At 42.9% G+C, this 24,138-nt stretch overlaps 1 protein-coding gene across 2 annotated transcripts in view; it reads left to right on the plus strand.

Annotated features, from left to right (window-relative positions):
* Positions 1–21,533, plus strand: part of emilin1a (elastin microfibril interfacer 1a) — a 54,281-nt gene extending 32,748 nt beyond the window's left edge. For both annotated transcript variants that reach the window (XM_042321408.1, XM_042321407.1), the window contains 15 exons: positions 4,152–4,351; positions 4,985–5,102; positions 5,465–5,570; positions 5,787–6,007; positions 6,856–7,297; positions 7,966–8,456; positions 8,565–8,613; positions 8,726–8,910; positions 9,107–9,212; positions 13,397–13,612; positions 14,208–14,406; positions 16,443–16,568; positions 16,944–16,961; positions 18,800–18,934; positions 19,186–21,533. In XM_042321408.1, the coding sequence (XP_042177342.1) occupies positions 4,152–4,351; positions 4,985–5,102; positions 5,465–5,570; positions 5,787–6,007; positions 6,856–7,297; positions 7,966–8,456; positions 8,565–8,613; positions 8,726–8,910; positions 9,107–9,212; positions 13,397–13,612; positions 14,208–14,406; positions 16,443–16,568; positions 16,944–16,961; positions 18,800–18,934; positions 19,186–19,505 (2,932 nt within the window). In that variant the 3' untranslated portion in view covers positions 19,506–21,533. The remainder of the gene's footprint in view (positions 1–4,151; positions 4,352–4,984; positions 5,103–5,464; positions 5,571–5,786; positions 6,008–6,855; positions 7,298–7,965; positions 8,457–8,564; positions 8,614–8,725; positions 8,911–9,106; positions 9,213–13,396; positions 13,613–14,207; positions 14,407–16,442; positions 16,569–16,943; positions 16,962–18,799; positions 18,935–19,185) is intronic.
* The last annotated feature ends 2,605 nt before the right edge of the window (positions 21,534–24,138 follow it).

Below are 24,138 nucleotides of genomic sequence, written 5' to 3' on the forward strand. Positions count from 1 at the left end.
TGTGTCTTTCACCCTGTCATCTTTACCTGTCTCATCTTTACCTGTCTCATCTTTACCCGTCTCATCTTTACCCGTCTCATCTTTACCTGTCTCATCTTTACCTGTCTCATCTTTACCTGTTTCATCTTTACCTGTCTCACCTTTACCCGTCTCATCTTTACCCGTCTCATCTTTACCTGTTTCATCTTTACCTGTCTCACCTTTACCTGTCTCATCTTTACCTGTCTCATCTTTACCTGTCTCATCTTTACCTGTCTCATCTTTACCTGTCTCATCTTTACCTGTCTCATCTTTACCTGTCTCATCTTTACCTGTCTCATCTTTACCTGTCTCACCTTTACCCTGTCTCACCTTTACCCTGTCTCACCTTTACCTGTTCTCACCTTTACCTGTCTCACCTTTACCTGTTTCATCTTTACCTGTCTCATCTTCACCTGTCTCATCTTTACCTGTCTCATCTCATCTTTACCTGTCTCATCTTTATCTGTTTCATCTTTACCTGTCTCATCTTTACCTGTCTCATCTTTACCCGTCTCACCTTTACTTGTATCTGTTTCATCTTTACCTGTCTCATCTTTACCTGTCTCATCTCATCTTTACCTGTCTCATCTTTACCTGTCTCATCTTTACCTGTCTCATCTTTTCCTGTCTCATCTTTTCCTGTCTCATCCTTACCTGTCTCATCTTTACCCGTCTCATCTTTACCCGTCTCATCTTTACCTGTCTCATCTTTACCTGTCTCATATCTTTACCTGTCTCATCTTTACCTGTTTCATCTTTACCTGTCTCACCTTTACCCGTCTCATCTTTACCTGTCTCATCTTTACCTGTTTCATCTTTACCTGTCTCACCTTTACCTGTCTCATCTTTACCTGTTTCATCTTTACCTGTCTCATCTTTACCTGTCTCATCTTTACCTGTCTCATCTTTACCTGTCTCATCTTTACCTGTCTCATCTTTACCCGTCTCATCTTTACCTGTCTCACCTTTACCTGTCTCATCTTTACCTGTCTCATCTTTACCTGTCTCACCTTTACCTGTCTCATCTTTACCTGTCTCTCTTTACCTTTACTTTACCTGTCTCATCTTTACCTTTCATCTTTACCTGTCTCACCTTTACCTGTCTCACCTTTACCCGTCTCACCTTTACCCTGTCTTTCACCTTTACCTGTCTCACCTTTACCTGTCTCACCTTTACCTGTTTCATCTTTACCTGTCTCACCTATACCTGTCTCATCTTTACCTGTCTCACCTTTACCTGTCTCATCTTTTTACCTGTCTCACCTTTACCCTGTCTCACCTTTACCTGTCTCACCTTTACCTGTTTCATCTTTACCTGTCTCATCTTTACCTGTCTCATCTTTACCTGTCTCATCTTTTCCTGTCTCATCATCTTTCCTGTCTCATCTCATCTTTACCTGTCTCATCTTTACCCTGTCTCATCTTTACCTGTCTCATCTTTACCCGTCTCATCTTTACCTGTCTCATCTTTACCTGTCTTTCTGTCTCATCTTTATCTTTATCTTTGTTTCATCTTTACCTGTCTCATCTTTACCCTGTCTCATCTTTACCCTGTCTCATCTTTACCTGTTTCATCTTTACCTTTACCTGTCTCACCTTCTACCTGTCTCATCTTTACCTGTCTCATCTTTACCTGTCTCATCTTTACCTGTCTCACCTTTACCTGTCTCATCTTTACCTGTTTCATCTTTACCTGTTCTCATCTTTACCTGTCTCATCTTTACCTGTCTTTCATCATTTACCTGTCTCATCTTTACCTGTCTCATCTTTACCTGTCTTTCATCTTTATCTGTTTCATCTTTACCCATCTCATCTTACCTGTCTCACCTTTGTCTCATCTTTCTTTACCTGTCTCATCTTTACCCTGTCTCATCTTTACCTGTCTCATCTTTACCTGTCTCATCTTTACCCTGTCTCATCTTTTACCTGTCTCATCTTTACCTGTCTCATCTTTACCTGTCTCATCTTTACCTGTCTCATCTTTACCTGTCTCATCTTTACCTGTCTCATCTTTACCTGTCTCATCTTTACCTGTTTCATCTTTACCTGTCTCATCTTTACCTGTCTCATCTTTACCTGTCTCATCTTTATCTTTACCTGTCTCATCTTTACCTGTCTCATCTTTACCTGTCTCATCTTTACCTGTCTCATCTTTACCTGTCTCATCTTTACCCGTCTCACCTTTACCCGTCTCATCTTTACCCGTCTCATCTTTACCCGTCTCACCTTTACACGTCTCACCTTTACCCGTCTCACCTTTACCCGTCTCACCTTTACCTGTCTCACCTTTACCTGTCTCACCTTTACCTGTTTCATCTTTACCTGTCTCACCTATACCTGTCTCATCTTTACCTGTCTCACCTTTACCCCTGTCTCATCTCACCTTTACCTGTCTCTTTACCTGTTTCATCTTTACCTGTCTCATCTTTACCTGTCTCATCTTTACCTGTCTCATCTTCTTTACCTGTCTCATCTTTACCTGTCTCATCTCATCTTTACCTGTCTCATCTTTACCTGTCTCATCTTTACCTGTCTCATCTTTCATCTTTACCTGTCTCATCATCTTTACCTGTCATCTTTATCTCATCTTTACCTGTCTCATCTTTACCTGTCTCATCTTTACTTGTCTCATCTTTTTCCTGTCTCATCTTTTCCTGTCTCATCCTTACCTGTCTCATCTTTACCCGTCTCATCTTTATCCCGTCTCATCTTTACCCGTCTCATCTTTCTTTACTTTACCTGTCTCATATTTACCTGTCTCATCATCTTTACCTGTTTCATCTTTACCTGTCTCACCTTTACCCTGTCTCATCTTTACCCGTCTCATCTTTACCTGTTTCATCTTTACCTGTCTCACTTTACCTGTCTCATCTTTACCTGTCTCATCTTTACCTGTCTCATCTTTACCTGTCTCATCTTTACCTGTCTCACCTTTACCCTGTCTCATCTTTACCTGTCTCATCTTTACCTGTCTCATCTTTACCTGTCTCATCTTTATCTTTACCTGTCTCATCTTTACCTGTCTCATCTTTACCTGTCTCATCTTTATCTGTCTCATCTTTACCTGTCTCATCTTTACCTGTCTCATCCTTTACCTGTCTCATCTTTACCTGTCTCATCTTTACCTGTCTCATCTTTACCTGTCTCATCTCATCTTTACCTGTCTCATCTTTACCTGTCTCATCTTTACCTGTCTCATCTTTACCTGTCTCATCTTTACCTGTCTCATCTTTACCTGTTTCATCTTTACCTGTCTCATCTTTACCCGTCTCATCTTTACCTGTCTCATCTTTACCTGTCTCATCTTTACCTGTCTCATCTTTACCTGTCTCACCTTTACCCTGTCTCATCTTTACCTGTTTCATCTTTACCTGTTTCATCTTTACCTGACTCACCTTTACCTGTCTCATCTTTACCTGTCTCATCTTTACCTGTCTCACCTTTACCCGTCTCATCTTTACCTGTCTCATCTTTACCTGTTTCATCTTTACCTGTCTCACCTTTACCTGTCTCATCTTTACCTATCTCATCTTTACCTGTCTCATCTTTACCCGTCTCATCTTTACCTGTTTCATCTTTACCTGTCTCATCTTTACCTGTCTCATCTTTACCTGTCTCATCTTTACCTGTCTCTCATCTTTACCTGTCATCACCTTTACCTGTCTCATCTTTACCTGTCTCATCTTTACCTGTCATCTCATCTCTCATCTTTACCTGTCTCATCTTTTTATCTTTACCTGTCTCATCTTTACCTGTCTCATCTTTACCTGTCTCATCTTTACCTGTCTCATCTTTACCTGTTTCATCTTTACCTGTCTCATCTTTACCTCTCATCTTTCATCTTTACCTGTTTCATCTCTTTACCTGTCTCATCTTTACCTGTCTCATCTTTACCTGTCTCACCTTTACCCGTCTCATCTTTACCTGTTTCATCTTTACCTGTTTCATCTTTACCTGTCTCACCTTTACCTGTCTCATCTTTACCTGCCTCACATTTACCTGTCTCACCTTTACCCGTCTCATCTTTACCTGTCTTATCTTTACCTGTTTCACCTTTACCTGTCTTATCTTTACCTGTTTCATCTTTACCTGTTTCTTCTTTAACTATGTCTCACCTGTGTCCACTGCAGGTATCGTACGTACCGGAGGCCCAGGTACAAGGTGGCCTATAAGATGGTGACAGAGATGGAGTGGAAGTGTTGTCATGGTTACTCCGGGGATGACTGCTATGATGGTCCAACGGGGACCGGGGACAGCCAGGTCACAGCGGGACGACCTCACGTCACACAGACCGGATACAACAATGGAGCTGAGCAGAAGGGAGGAGAGGGTAGGTTTCCACATCTCTCTCACACATCATCCCTGACACGGTTATTAATATAACATCTCTCTCACACATCATCTCTGACACAGTTATTAATATCACATCTCTCTCACACATCATCTCTGACACAGTTATTAATATAACATCTCTCTCACACATCATCTCTGACACAGTTATTAATATAACATCTCTCTCACACATCATCTCTGACACAGTTATTAATATAGGGGAGATCACTATATTTCAATATCAAAGAACAGTCCAAGTCCATTTGCTTGGATAAGTTGAAGCTAGGAAATGTGGCTTTGTGGCTCAATACTTGGACAGTCACAAGAATGTATTGGTTTGGAAAACTCTTAATTCAAAGAACTCGATGGGCCGTTTTCCCAGGCACAGATTAAGCCTTGTCCTGGACTTAAAAGTGCTTTGAATGGAGAATCTTTGTCCTGGAAAAAGGCTGTTAGTTTTGAATGGAGAATCTTTGTCCTGGAAAAAGGCTGTTAGTTTTGAATGTTGAATGGAGAATCTTTGTCCTGGAAAAAGGCTGTTAGTTTTGAATGTTGAATGGAGAATCTTTGTCCTGGAAAAAGGCTGTTAGTTTTGAATGTTGAATGATAAACCTGTGTCTCCCTGCTCCAGGTGACAATGACAAGATGAGACAGATGGAGGAGACTATTCAGAGGTTGACCAAGGACCTCCGTGACATACAGTCCACCATGACGGGCATGAACCTGAGGCTCCAAGACGGAACTAAGAGGTCAGACCAACACAAACAGTAGTGTATTATGTAGGGAATAGGATTCCATTTGGGCCGGAGACTAAAAGATTACCCCATAGAGTTGTACTGCTCCCAAAAGCGAATTTATAATAATAAATTGTTTTACTAAATGTGTATAATTAATTTGGTAGAATGCTGTGCTGCTTGTTATATCTTGTATACAATGCGCTGAGAAGAAAAACAAATCTTGATTATTTATTACAAATAAACGGATACTGGTAAAACTAAGATACTGAACATAGAACGTAAATTCACTTTTGGGAATCGAAACACTATGATATCTTATCTAGCATCAATAGCTATTTTTAATGTGCTTATAGCTTTGATTTTGGACCCTACAGGCCAGGCCTGAATGGAGACAGGACCCCTGCAGACGCAGCCAAGCCTATGAAAGAGACCATCCACTACATTCAGACCAAACTTGACCAACTGGACAATCGCACACAGGTACACACACACGCACGCACACACACACGCACGCACGCACGCACGCACGCACACACACACACACACACACACACACACACACACACACACACACACACACACACACACACACACACACACACACACACACACACACACACACACACACACACACACACACAACATTTCTGTGTAAACAGCCCCCAAACAGTATCCTCTACTCTTTTCTCCTCTCAGGTCCACGACCAGACCCTGCTGTCCATCAACAACCATTTGGTCAATGGTGACAGAGGTTCCCGCGGCAATGAGCTAGACGGGGCTGTCACAGGCAAGATGGACGCCATGAAGGAGGAGATCCTCCGCGAGCTGGAGAGGAGGGTCAGTCTGTCGTGCTCCTCCTGCCAGAGTGGGGTGGAGAACATAAGGAAACAGCAGAAGAGTGACCAGGAGAGGATCAGGTACGGAGGAATAGGACTGCCAACAACAGAAATTGAATCTGATTTCAAATATATTAAAATTAGTATTCAGAAATTAAATTGACAAACTGTCATTTCAAGGCAATAAGTAAATATTGAATTCGGAACAAATGATTAGTTGGCACTAATTTCACCCCACCATCTACTGCATCTTGCCATCTTTATGTAATACATATATCACTAGCCACTTTAAACAATTCTACTTAATATAATGTTTACATACCCTACATTGCTCATCTCATAAGTATATGTATATACTGTACCATATATCATCTACTGCATCTTTATGTAATACATGTATCACTAGCCACTTTAAACTATGCCACTTTGTTTACATACCCTACATTACTCATCTCATATGTATATACTGTACTCGATACCATCTACTGCATCTTGCCTATGCCGTTCTGTACCATCACTCATTCATATATGGGGCAGCAGGATAGCCTAGTGGTTAGAGCGTTGGACTAGTAACCGGAAGGCTTCAAGTTCAAATCCCGGAGCTGACAAGGTACAAATCTGTCGTTCTGCCCCTGAACAGGCAGTTAACCCACTGTTTCTAGGCCATCATTGAAAATAAGAATTTGTTCTTAACTGACTTGCCTAGGTAAATAAAGGAAAAATCAAATATATCTTTATGTACATATTCTTTCATTCCTTTACACTTTACACTTGTATAAGGTAGCTGTTGTGAAATTGTTAGTTAGATTACTCGTTGCTTACTACTGCAGTGTCGGAACTAGAAGCACAAGCATTTCGCTACGCTCGCATTAACATCTGCTAACCATGTGTGTATGTGACCAAATAAAATTCGATTTGATTTGAATTAGTGCTCTGGAGAAGTTGCTGAGTTCCATGGAGCAACACTATCGCCACAACATGGACGTCACCAGGAGGGAGATGGAACGTACACAGGGCTGCTGCAACACTGTCACAGAGATGGACAGGAGGCTGACCACCACGGAGGGGAAGTTTAACGCCACAGCACAAGACTATGATGTCATCAAAGAGCGCCTGGACAAGGAGCTGGGTGGTGGGTCGGGTGAAGGAGGAGGAGGAGGTGAGAAAGGAGGGAGGACGAAGGTGACGGAGGAGAAGTTGAACAGTCGACTGAGGGAGGTGGAGAGGAGGCTGAACAACACGGTGAGGAAGACAGAGCAGAAGTTGACCAACACAGGAAACAACATGAAGGACAACCTGCAGAGAGAGGTCACCACCATCCGTAACATAGTCCTCAGCCACATGGATGACCACGGCTACAGGATAGGCAAGGTGATCATACTTTTCTCTGTTGCAGCGCTGTGTACAGGCCTACATTAAAAACACATGTTGGATTGGGTTAAGACCCTGCGACAGACTAGTGTCCTGTCCAGGGGGTGTACTGGTACATCAAGCTGTCTCACTACAGAAACAGGAGATAGACTAGTGTCCTGTCCAGGGGGTGTACTGGTACATCAAGCTGTCTCACTACAGAAACAGGAGATAGACTAGTGTCCTGTCCAGGGGGTGTCCTGGTACATCAAGCTGCCTCTCAATAGAAACAGGAGACAGACTAGTGTCCTGTCCAGGGGGTGTCCTGGTACATCAAGCTGCCTCACTACAGAAACAGGAGATAGACTAGTGTCCTGTCCAGGGGGTGTCCTGGTACATCAAGCTGCCTCACTACAGAAACAGGAGATAGACTAGTGTCCTGTCCAGGGGGTGTCCTGGTACATCAAGCTGCCTCACTACAGAAACAGGAGATAGACTAGTGTCCTGTCCAGGGGGTGTACTGGTACATCAAGCTGCCTCACTACAGAAACAGGAGATAGACTAGTGTCCTGTCCAGGGGGTGTACTGGTACATCAAGCTGTCTCACTACAGTAACAGGAGATAGACTAGTGTCCTGTCCAGGGGGTGTCCTGTAGACTACCTACCTACTATTACTCTATATATTCAAGGTGGAGCTGGACCTCACAGTCCTGACGGACACGGTTACCGACCACAGCCGACGACTGGGTCAACTAGAGAACACAACAAACTTTATCGACACCAAACTGTCGAGGACAGTGGACATGTGCTCCGAGACCTGCGGCCCCAACGGGAAGGGCCGTAAGACAGAAGACATGGTCAAGACCCTGGAGTGGAGAGTAGTGGCCAACAAGGAGGACATCCAGAAGTTTGATACCAGACTCAAGGACCTATCGCTGACTGGCGACTCTATAATAGACAGAGTGGTGGAGCTCAGCAACGACGTTAAGAAGATCAAAGGATTGACGGGGGAGGACGGCGAGCGCTTCAATCAGATAGTCACGGAGGTGGAGACGCTGGGGCGGAGCGTGGACGACTGCTCCATCTGTAGCACAGTAGAACGAGACCTGCAGTCGTTCACCAACAGCACCAACAACGCCATCGGGAGGTGCCAAAAGGAACTGACCAACCTGCGCAACAGGTTTGATTATTTGTTTTGTTTTGTGTGTGTGTGTGTAGTTATTGAACAGCAAAGTAAAATTCATAGTGTCTTTCACCACAGTAACATCCGCCATCGTGCTCTCAACAGGTTTGACTCTGAGGACTCTTCTTGTTCCCAGCTGTGCTCCAACCTGCAGGTCAATGACATGAATGAAAAATCATTTTGATGACTATATGTTAATGTTTACTCATCTGTAGTTGTATCTGTCATGTGTGAATATATAGCTGTGTATGTTTGTTATCTAAAAGGAGGAAGTGGGGAGGCTGAAGGAGGAAGTGGGGAGGCTGAAGGAGGAAGTGGAGGAGTGCACAGGGAAGTGTAAGACCGCCCTGACGGAACTAAAGAAAAACTTGGACGGACAAACGACCCTCCACGGACGGTTGGGGACGGACCTGAAATCCATCCAGGGGGAACTATCCAAGTTCACCATCAGGTAAATCTTCCCTCTGCGTTCCAAATGGCACTATTATTCCCTATGTAGTGCACTACTTTTGGGCTCTCTGACCTATAAAGTAGTGCACTATAAATGAACTAGGGTCCCATTTGGGACGCATCCCCTAAAACAGACAAGATGATCTGATTTGATATTACATGTTATATCATTAGTATAACCCACCACTGTTGTACAGGTTTACTACCCTGAATGACTCTGTGAAGGGGCTAGGTCATACAGTCCAGAGCCATGGCAACACCATCACAGACCTGGGCTCTACCAAGGATAACATCATGTCTGAGGTTAGATATACTTTTATTGTCTGTTTTTAACAGAAAGTGTACTGCGTTTTCATTGTTTGCAGACAGACAATTCCCACTGGGCAGAAACTGTTTGAATCAACGTTGTTTCAGCACGTTTTAACATTGTTTCAACATGTTTCAAAGTTGTTTCAACGTAATATGTCAAAGTATTGTGATGTGGAATCTACGTAATCAACTGTTGTATAGAGGCTGAAATTTCAACCACGGGATTAGGTCATCATGGTAACCAATTTTCAACTATAGGCTGGGCAGCACCTCCTACTGGAGAGTTGATGTATCTAAAGCACCTCCTACTGGAGAGTTGATCTGTCTACAGCACCTCCTACTGGAGAGGTGATCTATCTACAGCACCTCCTACTGGAGAGTTGATCTGTCTACAGCACCTCCTACTGAAGAGTTGATCTGTCTACAGCACCTCATTACTGGAGAGTTGATCTATCTACAGCACCTCATACTGGAGAGTTGATCTATCTACAGCACCTCCTACTGGAGAGTTGATCTATGTACAGCACCTCATTACTGGAGAGTTGATCTATCTACAGCACCTCCTACTGGAGAGTTGATCTATCTACAGCACCTCATTACTGGAGAGTTGATCTGTCTACAGCACCTCCTACTGGAGAGTTGATCTAACTACAGCACCTCCTACTGGAGAGTTGATGTATCTACAGCACCTCCTACTGGAGAGTTGATCTGTCTACAGCACCTCCTACTGGAGAGTTGATCTATCTACAGCACCTCCTACTGGAGAGTTGATGTATCTACAGCACCTCATTACTGGAGAGTTGATCTATCTACAGCACCTCCTACTGGAGAGTTGATCTATGTACAGCACCTCATTACTGGAGAGTTGATCTATCTACAGCTGGTCTTTGGTCTCCCTTCCTGTGTTTTAACCAAGCCCACCATTCTTAGGGATTGATATTTGTCACTGACTGCTACCAATGTGCTATCGTGCGAATGATTATTGCGAGATCTCTTAATAGCTAAATAGTTTCACAGTTGCTATCGAAGTCATTCCAGAGGGTAGGTTTAACAAAGCAAATGAAATGTACCATACTCTATCATTTAAAAAAAATAGCAAAGTCATCAACAGCAGTTGTTCTAATTCAACCTAGGGTTCAACTACAAATAGACAATACATATAGGCCACTGGGCAATGGTAACCAACCAGTCGATCCCCCAAAATGTCTGTAATAAACAATAATGTTAAAGCTATTTTTTTTGTGTGCTGTTGGTGATACTGTATGTGTATTTGATTCAGGAAGACAAAGTGTTCTCATTTTGAACCATTTCATATGTCTGAAGGTAGAAGTCTGCAAACCCAGAGAGCAAATCAAGTGCAGCTATAGGCATACCGCTGGCCAATCAGATGGATCTATATCACCGCGTCAAAAGAAGCCTTGAACTCACAGCAAAATCGATTCTTTGATTTAAAAACCTTTTAAAGCCATGACTAGAGAGAGACTCAACTAGAGAGAGACTCAACTAGAGAGAGACTCAACTAGAGAGACTCAACTAGAGAGAGACTCAACTAGAGAGAGACTCAACTAGAGAGAGACTCAACTAGAGAGAGACTCAACTAGAGAGAGACTCAACTAGAGAGACTCAACTAGAGAGACTCAACTAGAGAGAGACTCAACTAGAGAGAGACTCAACTAGAGAGACTCAACTAGAGAGAGACTCAACTAGAGAGAGACTCAACTAGAGAGAATCAACTAGAGAGACTCAACTAGAGAGAGACTCAACTAGAGAGAGACTCAACTAGAGAGAGACTCAACTAGAGAAACTCAACTAGAGAGAGACTCAACTAGAGAGAGACTCAACTAGAGAGAGACTCAACTAGAGACTCAACTAGAGAGACTCAACTAGAGAGAGACTCAACTAGAGAGAGACTCAACTAGAGAGAGACTCAACTAGAGAGACTCAACTAGAGAGAGACTCAACTAGAGAGAGACTCAACTAGAGAGAGACTCAACTAGAGAGACTCAACTAGAGAGAGACTCAACTAGAGAGAGACTCAACTAGAGAGAGACTCAACTAGAGAGACTCAACTAGAGAGAGACTCAACTAGAGAGAGACTCAACTAGAGACTCAACTAGAGAGAGACTCAACTAGAGAGAGACTCAACTAGAGAGACTCAACTAGAGAGACTCAACTAGAGAGAGACTCAACTAGAGACTCAACTAGAGAGACTCAACTAGAGAGACTCAACTAGAGAGAGACTCAACTAGAGAGAGACTCAACTAGAGAGAGACTCAACTAGAGAGACTCAACTAGAGAGAGACTCAACTAGAGAGAGACTCAACTAGAGAGAGACTCAACTAGAGAGAGACTCAACTAGAGAGAGACTCAACTAGAGAGAGACTCAACTAGAGAGAGACTCAACTAGAGAGAGACTCAACTAGAGAGAGACTCAACTAGAGAGAGACTCAACTAGAGAGACTCAACTAGAGAGAGACTCAACTAGAGAGAGACTCAACTAGAGAGAGACTCAACTAGAGAGAGACTCAGGGTAAAATGTAGCTGGTTGTAGCTTGCATGTTGAAGAAAGCGTGCAAAGGGTCGCAGGTCTGTGGAGATTTTCACAATTGCTGTTATAATCCGAGCAGAATCTCAAACAGCATTGATCATTTGCACCATGTACTTTTAATGTAATCTCAACCACGGGTGTCATTCACCCCAAAACATCTGAGGGTGCACAAAGTACGTGAGAATGGCTGGGGGTGGTCTGGGAGGGGTGCTTGGCCCCCTGTCCGGAAGTTGAATAAAAAAATTAATAATAATTCAAACACCTGAAAATAGCGCTTTCCTGCAGTCTAGAGCCATAATCATTATGCTTATTTCTAGGTAAAATATATGTCTATTTATCTGCGTAGCTAAGCATACCTCTTGGGCTGTCTGGATCCTCCTGACTGGTGGTTATTTTGCATTGGAGTAGGAGTCTATTGCATTGACATGCACGACTCAGGCCAGTAGGTGCGCCATAACCAATCAGAGCTGCAGTAGGCCTATATGCAAATAGCCATGGCCATATATGGATCTGTGCCGTTCACTTTGAACTGGACTGTGTTTACAGCATGAGCGGTAGTGAGTATATGCACTTGTTTTGTCATCAAAGCGAGAGCTTCATGTAGCCACCTGTGCACATTTTGTTTATAGGTAATTTCTAGTTAATAATGTGGGATTGGTTGCTTCCTACAAGGGCGCAAAACGTGTACATTTCTAGCCATCTTTGAAAAGCAAGTCAGGTAAAGAGCATTTTAATGTCCTAATGTCCACAGCACACGGTACCAGTGTGTAATGATCATGCTGTTTAGTCAGTTTCTTGATATGCCACACCTGTCAGGTGGATGGATTATCTTGGCAAAAGGGAAATGCTCACTAACAGGGATGTAAACACATTTGTGCACAAAATTGGAGAGAAATAAGCTTTTTTGTGGGGTTGGAACATTTCTGGGATCTTTTATTCCAACTCATAAAACATGGGACAAAATATTTACATGATTATTATCTCCGCCCATTCAGACTACCACCAGCTATTGCACTCATACAGCTGTGAATATAGCAGAAATATTTCTGACACACACAGGGACCTACAATACTACTGCCAGCGCTTAGATTTCCCATTGTGTTAGGTTTGTTAAATTATTAGATCCCTTAGACTGACCACTACGTTAGGTTTGTTAAAATATAGCCCTTAGACTGACCACTACGTTAGGTTTGTTAAAATAGAGCCCTCTGCAGAGAAGAATGGGAGAAACTCCCCAAATACAGGCTTGCCAAGCTTGTAGCGTCATACCCAAGAAGACTTGAGGCTGTAATCGCTGCCAAAGGTGCTTCAACAAAGTGCTGATTAAAGGGTCTGAATACTTATTTAAATGTCATATTTACATGTCTTTTTTTTTGTTGCAAAAAATCGAAAAAACTGTTCTTGCTTTGTCATGACGTGGTATTGTGTGTAGATTGACAAATTCATCCCTTTTAGAATAAGGCTGCAACGTAACAAAATGTGGGAAAAAAAAGTCAAGGGGTCTGAATACTTTCCAAATGCACTGTACATGGTTCCTGTATACTGCAAATCCATTTTATATTGCACAGTTATATTTCACAGTTCTGTATTGTATTGTAATGAGTCACTTGTCAACCTCTCCTTCCCCAAGTTGGACCACGTGCAGACAGAGCTGGACGAGCACGTCAAGGACACCAGGGGGCGCTTCACTGACCTGGGTCGTGAGATAAAGACCATCACCAGTCAATACGTGACGGAGATTGGGGAGTGTTGGCGGTCCGGGGACGGGCTGGACAAGAGGCTTTCCAAGATGGAGGACGTCTGTGGCCGGCTGGATGGTGTCTCCAACAGCCTGGCCAAGATCAAGGTACTGAATCTTTTTTTTAAATTTGACCCCTTTTCCACAATTTCGTGGTATCCAATTGTTAGTAGTTACTATCTTGTTTCATTGCTACAACTCCCGTACGGGCTCGGGAGAGACGAAGGTTGAAAGTCATGCGTCCTCCGATACATAACCCAACCAAGCCGGACTGCTTCTTAACACAGCGCGCATCCAACCCGGAAGCCAGCCGCACCAATGTGTTGGAGGAAACACCGTGCACCTGGCGACCTTAGTTAGCGCGCATTGCACCCGGCCCGCCACAGGAGTCGCTGGTGCGCGATGAGACAAGGATTTCCCTATACCGGCCAAACCCTCCCTAACCCTAGGCCAATTGTGCATCGCCCCACGGAACTCCCGGTCGCGGCCGGTTACGACAGAGCCTGGGCGCGAACCCAAAGTCTCTGGTGGCACAGCTGGCGCTGTAGTACAGCACCCTTAACCACTGCACCACCCGGGAGGCCTGAATCTCTTTTTAAGGAACTTTTTTAAATCTGTTTTCTTTTTAAACATTTGTGTTTTGTCCTTGAAATTCTTGAAAGGCTGATGTTGAGTATAATACTTTTTTATTATTATTATCAAGGAGGGGCTGAACAGACACGTGTCAGGGCTGTGGAACTGTGTCAACACGCTCAACTCTACGGTCATCTTCCACGACGAGTCCATCGACAACATCCAGCACGTCCAGCTTCCAGACGTTCACTCTGACATCAACAGGCTCAACACCTCTGTCCTCAACGTCCTCGAGGAGTTCCACAGCTTTAAACAACAGGACTTTGTTGGTGAGTGTACTAAAGGGAGGTGAAGTGCAATGTGCCAAATTGTTGGGCAAAATGACCTTTTAGTAACTAGCCAAGTCATTGAGTTGATGACAATTTTCTCCTCAGGGAGGGACAATAAAGTGCATCCTATATACTATTTCAGTTGATTTGGACTTTAAGAGTGAAGTTAAGTGCACGTCTAAGATACACTACATGATTAAAAGTATCGCCAAACATCTCATTCCAAAATCATGAGCATTAATAAGGAGTAGGTCCCCCCCTTTGCTGCTATCACAGCCTCCAGTCTTTTGGGAAGGCTTTCCACTAGATGTTGGAACGTTGCTGCTATAACAGCCTCCAGTCTTCTGGGAAGGCTTTCCACTAGATGTTGGAACATTGCTGCTATAACAGCCTCCAGTCTTCTGGGAAGGCTTTCCACTAGATGTTGGAACATTGCTGCTATAACAGCCTCTACTCTTCTGGCAAGGCTTTCCACTAGATGTTGGAACATTGCTGCTATAACAGCCTCTACTCTTCTGGGAAATTTTTCCACTAGATGTTGGAACATTGCTGCTATAACAGCCTGCACTCTTCTGCGAAGGCTTTCCACTAGATGTTGGAACATTGCTGCTATAACAGCCTGCACTCTTCTGGGAAGGCTTTCCACTAGATGTTGGAACATTGCTGCGGGGACTTGCTTCCATTCAGCCACAAGAGCATTAGTGAGGTCGGGCACTGATGTTGGGCGATTAGGCCTGGCTCACAGTCAACGTTCCAATTCATCCCAAGGTTTTCGATGGGTTTGAGGTCAGTGCAGGCCAGTCACATTTTTCCATGCTTATCTCGACAAACCATTTCTGTATGGACCTCGCTTGCATGGGGGCATTGTCAAACTGAAACAAGGAAAGAGCCTTCACCAAACTGTTTCCATAAAGTTAGAAGCACAAAATCATCTAGAATGTCATTGTATGCTGTAGTGTTAAGATTTCCCTTCACTGGGACTAAGGGGCCTAGCCCCAAACATGAAAAACAGCCTAAGACCATCATTCCTCCTCCACCAAACTTTACAGTTGGCACTATGCATTCTGGCAGGTAGCGTTCTCCTGGCATCTGCCAAACCCAGATTCATCCGTCGGACTGCCAGATGGTAAAGCGTGATTCATCACTCCAGAGAATGCGTTTCCACTGCTCCAGAGTCCAATGGCGGCGAGCTTCACACCACTCCAGCCAACGCTTGGCATTGTCTATGGTGATCTTAGGCTTTTGCGGCTGCTCGGCCATGGAAACCCATTTCATGAAGCTCCTGACGAACAGTTCTTGTGTTGACGTTGCTTCCAGAGGCAGTTTGGAACTCGGTAATCAGTGTTGCAACAAAAGACAGACGATTTTTAGGTTGTGTCCACATGCTTTCTTTGTATATATAGTGTACGTATGAGAATGCCCAAGCCCCATTTCAAGAATGCAGAAGTTAGAGATATCATTAGGGAGGTTGATGGTCGAGGTCAGGACGAACGGGACGGACCAGAAATAAACCCATTATGTGTCTGGTAGTTTTTAACTGTCCTCCTCAACTTTCTGCTCTGGTGTGGATCTTGCTGACTAGACTATTTGGAGCAGAGAGTATCTTGTCCTTGGACCCTGGACTGTGGTGTGTCTGTGGTGGTCTGTGGTGGTCCGTGGTGGTCTGTGGTGGTCCGTGGTGGTCTGTGGTGTGTCTGTGGTGGTCTGTGGTATGTCGGTGGTGGTCTGTGGTGGTCTGTGGTGTGTCTGTGGTGGGTCAGTGGCGTGTCTTGCTCAATAGTTTTCTAAGCATGTGGTTTATCTCACTAAAGTAGACTCATAACTTAGTAACGAGTGCTTCTATCTTCTAGCTGTTCTGTTTTCTGGAAGGATTTCTTGATGGTTGTATTGAATATCAAGGCATTACCTGTACAGTGCTGTTTACAAATACTTATTTTGTATTCAAATATCAACAACAAAACTAGAAAAAAGGTACATTTTCGAGGAGAAAATGTGTGTGCTTGCGTCAGCTGTCCACCCTTTCTTCCATGTGTAAGGTTCCCCTGGTCTGCCCGGTCCGAGAGGAGAGAGGGGCTACTCTGGACTCCCCGGGCCAAAGGGACCCCAAGGAAGAGAAGGGCCCCAAGGCAAACCTGGCAAAGAGGGGCCCCTGGGACCTCCAGGTAAAACAAAAACACACATTGGATCATCACAAAGTGATACAGAAGCTCTGGGGAAGGCTGCAAGGTCTCAGTAAACACTTGTGATACTGACAAGTACAGAGTGCAGGGTTTTATTTTCTCTCTGGTATGATAACCATGACATTACTATTAATTTAATTCTGAAATGAACTAAAGTGATCTCTATTCAATCTGTATCGCAGCATATTGAGCCGGAATATACAGCCTTTACCATGAATGCAGTCTTCACTAAAGCAGGAGGGTTTGCCGCTAAATTTCATTAACACAGTAGAGCTGAACCTTCTGCCATGCGGATTGAATAGAGCCCTAAATCAGTGTTGTGTTATTTAATATTTTTCTTTTCATCTTTCATCCCAGGTCTGAGAGGTGAAGAAGGTATGTTATAATGTATCTATTCATCAATAATGTTAACATTGATCTGAGTGAATACTCTCTCATCTGCCCTCTGTTGAATCCCACACCAATCCTGAATTACACCATTTATGTTCGTTAGCGTTTCATGTTTATACTCTGTACTATACTGCATTGACTATACTGTATGTACTATACTGCATGTACTACACTGTATGTACTATACTGCATGTACTACACTGTATGTACTATACTGCATGTACTATACTATACTGTACTGTATGTACTATACTATACTGTATGTACTATACTATACTGTACTGTATGTACTATACTATACTGTATGTACTATACTGTATGTACTATACTGTATGTACTATACTGTATGTACTATACTGTATGTACTATACTATACTGTATGTACTATACTGTACTGTATGTACTATACTATACTGTATGTACTATACTGTACTGTATGTACTATACTGTACTGTATGTACTATACTATACTGTATGTACTATACTATACTGAACTGTATGTACTATACTATACTGTATGTACTATACTGCATGTACTATACTGTATGTAATATACTGCATGTACTACACTGTATGTACTATACTGTACTGTATGTACTATACTGTACTGTATGTACTATACTATACTGTATGTACTATACTGCATGTACTATACTGTATGTACTATACTGTACTGTATGTACTATACTATACTGTATGTACTATACTGTACTGTATGTACTATACTATACTGTACTGTATGTACTGTGCTGTATGTACTGTAGTGTATGTACTGTATGTACTGTATGTACTGTATGTACTGTATGTACTCCATGTACTGTATGTACTTCATGTACTGTATGTACTGTATGTACTGTGCTGCATGTACTGTGTGGTATGTACTGTACTGTATGTACTGTGCGGCATGTACTGTATGTACTGTACTGTACTGTATGTACTGTGCGGTATATACTGTACTGTATGTACTGTACTGTATGTACTCTATGTACTGTACTGTATGTACTGTGCGGTATGTACTGTATGTACTGTACTGCATGTACTGTACTGTACTGTACTGTGCTGTATGTACTGCACTGTATGTACATTATGTACTGTGCTGTATGTACTGCATGTACTGTACTGTGCTGTATGTAAACACACCTCTCTCCCCTGATACCAGTAAACACACCTCTCTCCCCTGATACCAGTAAACACACCTCTCTCCCCTGATACCAGTAAACACACCTCTCTCCCCTGATACCAGTAAACACACCTCTCTCCCCTGTACCATCTCCCCCTGATACCAGTAAACACACCTCTCTCCCCTGATACCAGTAAACACACCTCTCTCCCCTGATACCAGTAAACACACCTCTCTCCCCTACCAGTAAACACACCTCTCTCCCCCTGATACCAGTAAACACACCTCTCTCCCCTGATACCAGCTCCCCCTGATACCAGTAAACACACCTCTCTCCCCTGATACCAGTAAACACACCTCTCTCCCTGATACCGGTAAACACACCTCTCTCCCCTGATACCAGTAAAAACATACCAGTAAACACACCTCTCTCCCCTGATAAACACACCAGTAAACACACCTCTCTCCCCTGATACCGGTAAACACACCTCTCCCCTGATACCAGTAAACACACCTCTCTCCCCTGATACCAGTAAACACACCTCTCTCCCCTGTACCAGTAAACACACCTCTCTCCCCTGATACCAGTAAACACACCTCTCTCCCCTGATACCAGTAAACACACCTCTCCCCTGATACCAGTTCTCCCCCTGATACCAGCTCCCCTGATACCAGTAAACACACCTCTCTCCCCTGATACCAGGTCCAGCAGGATCAGACTCCCACGTTCCTCGTCTGTCCTTCTCAGCAGCTCTGACCCGCCCTCAGGCCAGGGCTGGAACGATAGTCTTCAACAAGATCTTTGTCAATGAGAAGGATGTCTATAACCCAGGCACAGGTGTGTGTTTGGGCATTAACAGGAGTGGAGTTGTACATGTATATATCAATTCAATTCAATTCAAGGGCTTTATTGGCATGGGAAACATGTGTTAACATTGCCAAAGCAAGTGAGGTAGATAATATATAAAGTGAATATATAAAGTGAAATAAACAATAAAAATTAACAGTAAACATTACACATACAGAAGTTTGAAAACAATAAAGACATTACAAATGTCATATTATGTATATATGTCTCTGTCTCCCCAGGTTACTTCACAGCCCCAGTGAGTGGTAAATATTTCTTCAGCGCTACCCTGACAGGCCATAAGAATGTGAAGATTGAGGCTGTCCTATCTAAGTCTAACTACGGAGTGGCGCGTGGGGACTCTGCAGGCTACCAACCAGAGGGACTGGAGAAACCCATGGCGGAGGCCAGACACACGCCCGGAGCCCTGGCTGTTTTCAACATCATCCTCCCTATGAAGGCGGGAGATACCGTCTGTATCGACCTGGTCACCGGGAAACTAGCCCACTCCTCAGAACCCCTCACCATCTTCAGCGGGATGCTGCTGTATGAGACCGTCTGATTGGGCTAGACTGTCAGTGTGAGGCCTTCTGATTGGCTGATCTGAAGGAGAGGGATGAGTCTAATTGGTGCTTACAGAGACAAACAACAGTGTCTTGAGATCAACAATTGAATCAAACCAGCAAGAGAAATACCTTCATGAATGAATCAAACCAGCAAGAGAGATATACCTTCATGAATGAATCAAACCAGCAAGAGATATACCTTCATGAATGAATCAAACCAGCAAGAGATATACCTTCATGAATGAATCAAACCAGCAAGAGATATACCTTCATGAATGAATCAAACCAGCAAGAGATATACCTTCATGAATGAATCAAACCAGCAAGAGATATACCTTCATGAATGAATCAAACCAGCAAGAGATATACCTTCATGAATGATATAGAAGAAAGAAATCCATCTATTTGATGATTTGTTTTTTTTGTGTTTCACAGCTTGGAGTAAACAGGAATCCCACTGGGCACAGATGTCTATTCCACGTTGGTTCAATGTAATTACATTGAAATGACGTGGAAACAACCGCTGTCTTCCCAGTGGGATTATACATCCATTTCTTTGACATTCATTTCCTTTTTTGAAAGAGATGCTACTGCATTGTTTTATATGTTATAATATTTTAATAGTTTGTTCAACACTATCAACTTTAATGTTTCACTTATTTTCATAAGCTGGCCTTGAGGTCTCACACATATTCTTTAACGTCAAAGCAAACTATAGTATATTTTTGAAATGATCACAAAATAATGCAACGTTTTTTTGTTCCATGTAGACTGATACACCCACAAATATGACTGGGATGGTTTTATGTTCTAGAATCTGTTTATAGCACACATTCTATGTCAAAGTGGTTCTGAACTATTTTGTATACGCAGTCTAAATTACTCACACTATCTATTTCACGGGTGCAAACAGATTGAAGAGAAATGCAACAATAAGCACATTTTCCTCAAGTAACAGAGCAATTTCAGGGTGTGGGGAGCAGACCAGCAACAACCAAAGTTACGCTGGTGTTCATTCTGACTTTTGTTCTAGAACTCAGAAAGAAAAATAACATTTTGAGGAAAATTCCATTAATATGTTCTAGAACTCAAACAGAAAAAGAACATTTGAGGAACATTCCATTAATATATCCAAGGACTCAAGAGAAAGATTTCTTCTCAGAATCTCTAATGTAGCCATATAAGGGTCATATAAACTTGGTGAAGGTCGAGGGTTCAACTGTAAAGCGTGTGTCCTCTCTGTTTCTCTGTCAACCATATTCAGAGCCACAGATAACACTGATGAGGAAGGGTGCACATCCTTCTATCCCTCCATGAATTGAAACCTCAGCCCAGAAACCATGTGCCTGGTCAAAAGTAGTGTACTAAGTAGGGAATAGGGTGCCATTTGGGACGAAGGCCGTGTTTCCTGTGTCCTTCCTCACTAGGCCAATTAACATGCCTTTCCTTTCTGAAATTATTTGAATTCGGTCCGATACAGTACAGGAAGACCCTCTAGTGGAATGTTCATATGTTGACACTATCGAGGAACATTATCATCAGAAATGACATTTACGGCTATGTCCCCAATGATATCCCATTTTAACTATATAGTACACTACTTTGGACCAAGTGCACAAAAAAAATAAAAATAATAATAATATATATATTATTATTTATTATTATTAGTATTTTTTTTGTGCACTTGGTCCAAAGTAGTGTACTATAGTTAGAATAGGATACTATAAATAAAATGGGTGCCTTTTCAGATGCACATTGTATTTTATCGTGCCATATGTTGCCAGAATTTCCCAAAGCCTTGAACCAGCCCGTTTGGAAATGCAATTTACTTTGTAATATGTGTTTTTTGTTGTTGTATGCGTTGATGTACAACCTCAATAGTTTGTAAATATTTGTATGTATATTTTTTGGTCATATATTCGTAATTTGTTGTGACTGTATGTTTTAGATTTAAAAAAAAAAATTAGGTTTGTGTTTTTGTTTTGTTTGCCACATGTGACTCCAATACAGATCACTTTTCCACATGTAGTCTTAACTCTCGTTATTAATAATAATAATAATAATAATAATAATAAGGAAAGCATTGAATGCAAAGATGTGATCTTTGACCTTCACATTAACAATTAAAAAAAAATAATACACTGAACCAAAATATAAAAATGTAACCCGCAACAAACTCTAAGAATTTACTGAGTTTACAGTTCATATTAGGATATCAATCTATTTAAATTAATTCATTCGACTTGATCTATGGATTTCACATGAGTAGGAATACAGATATGCATCTGTTGGTCACAGATAGCTTAAATAAAAGGTAGGGGTGTGGATCAGAAAACCAGTCAGTATCTGGTGTGACTACCATTTGCCTCATGCAGAGCGACACATCTCCTTCGCATAGAGTTGATCAGGATGTTGATTGTGGAATGTTGTCCCACTCCTCAAATAAAATCAAATCAAATTTTATTTGTCACATACACATGGTTAGCAGATGTTAATGCGAGTGTAGCGAAATGCTTGTAAAAGCCTCTTCAATGGCTGTGTGAAGTTGCTGGATATTGGCAGGAAATGGAACACACTGTCGTACTCGTCGATCCAGAGCATCCCAAACATGCTCAATGGGTGACATGTCTGGTGAGTATGCAGGCCATGGAAGAACTGGGACATTTTCAGCTTCCAGGTATTGTGTACAGATCCTTGAGACATGGGGCTGTGAATTAACATGCTGAAACATGAGGTGGATGAATGGCACGACAACGGGCCCCAGGATCTCGTCCCGGTATCTCTGTGCATTCAAATTGCAATCGATAAAATGCCATTGTGTTTGTTGGCCATAGTTTATGCCCATACCATAACCCCACTGCCACCAAGGAGCACTCTGTTCACAACATTGACATCAGCAAACCACTCACCCACACAACGCCAAACCACTCACCCACACGACGCCATACAACTCACCCACACGACGCCATACCACTCACCCACCACGCCATACCACTCACCCACACGACGCCATACCACTCACCCACACGACGCCATACCACTCACCCACACGACGCCATACCACTCACCCACACGACGCCATACCACTCACCCACACGACGCCAAACCACTCACCCACACGACGCCATACCACTCACCCACACAACGCGATACCACTCACCCACACGACGTCAAACCACTCACCCACACGATGCCATACCACTCACCCACACGACGCCATACCACTCACCCACACGACGCCATACACAGTCTGCCATATGTCCAGTACAATTGAAACGTGGATTCATCCTCTCCAGCATTCCAGTGGCCACCAAAGGCCAGTATTTTCCCACTGAAGTCGGTTACGACGCCGAACTGCAGTCAGGTCAAGACCCCAGTGAGGACGACAAGCATGAAGATGAGCTTCCCTGAGATGGTTTCTGACAGTTTGTGCAGAAATTCTTCGGTTGTGCAAACCCACAGTTTCATCAGCTGTCCGGGTAGCTGGTCTCAGACGATCCCGCAGGTGAAGAAGCTGGATGTGGAGGTCCTGGGCTGGCGTGGTTACACCTGCTCTGCGATTGTGAGGCCGGTTGGACCTACTACCGATTTCTATAAAACAACAGAGGCGGCATATGGTAGAGAAATTAACATTCAATTATCTGGCAACAGCTCTGGTGGACAATGCTGCATTCTGCATGCCAATTGTACTCTCCCTCAAAAGTTGAGTCTGTCATTGTGTTGTGTGACAAAACTGCACATTTTAGAGTGGCCTTTTTATTGTCCCCAGCACAAGGTGCACCTGTGTAATAGTCATGCTGTTTAATCAGCTTCTTGACATGCCACACCTGCCAGGTGAATGGATTATCTTGGCAAATGGAGAAATGCTCACTAACAGGGATGTAAACAAATTTGTGCACAACATTTGAGAGAAATCAACTTTTGTGTGCGTATGGAAAATTTCTGGGATCTTTTATTTCAGCTCATGAAACATGGGACCAACACTTTACAACACTTATTTTCTGGACGTCTGGTGTATTCGAGTTCAGGAGGATGGAATCTGTCTTAATAATGGGACGTTTTTTGGGATGCATCCTTCACGAAGCAACCTAATCTGTGGTTTACAAAGTATTCAGAGAATGTCCAGCCTCTTTATATATTTTCTCATTCATCACTACAAAGGGCTTGTCAAAAACTCACATTGGCGGTCAACTGTTTCTGTTTCGTTCCAGGCCACAATGAATCATATCAGTGATCCAGTGTCAACATGGGAAATTGAGACCAAGCAGGACAGGATGTAGCAGGACAGGATGTAGCAGGACAGGGTAGAGCAGGACAGGGTGGAGCAGGACAGACTGTAGCAGGACAGGGTGTAGCAGGACAGGATGTAGCAGGACAGGGTGTAGCAGGACAGGGTGTAGCAGGACAGCAGTGGTGGAAAACGTACTCATCTTTACTTTTACTCAATGAAAATTAACTTAAAAGAAAATAACTCAAGTGAAAGTCATCCTGTAAAATTTTACTTGAGTAAAATTCTAAAAGTATGTGGTTTTAAATGTACTTAAGTATCAAAAGTAAAAGGGCGATGTACAATTGGCCAGGCATCGTCCGGGTTTGGCCGTCATTGTAAATAAGAATTTGTTCTTAACT

This window comes from Oncorhynchus tshawytscha, linkage group LG05 (genome assembly GCF_018296145.1).
Source record: "Oncorhynchus tshawytscha isolate Ot180627B linkage group LG05, Otsh_v2.0, whole genome shotgun sequence".
In the NCBI taxonomy this organism is placed as follows: domain Eukaryota; kingdom Metazoa; phylum Chordata; class Actinopteri; order Salmoniformes; family Salmonidae; genus Oncorhynchus; species Oncorhynchus tshawytscha.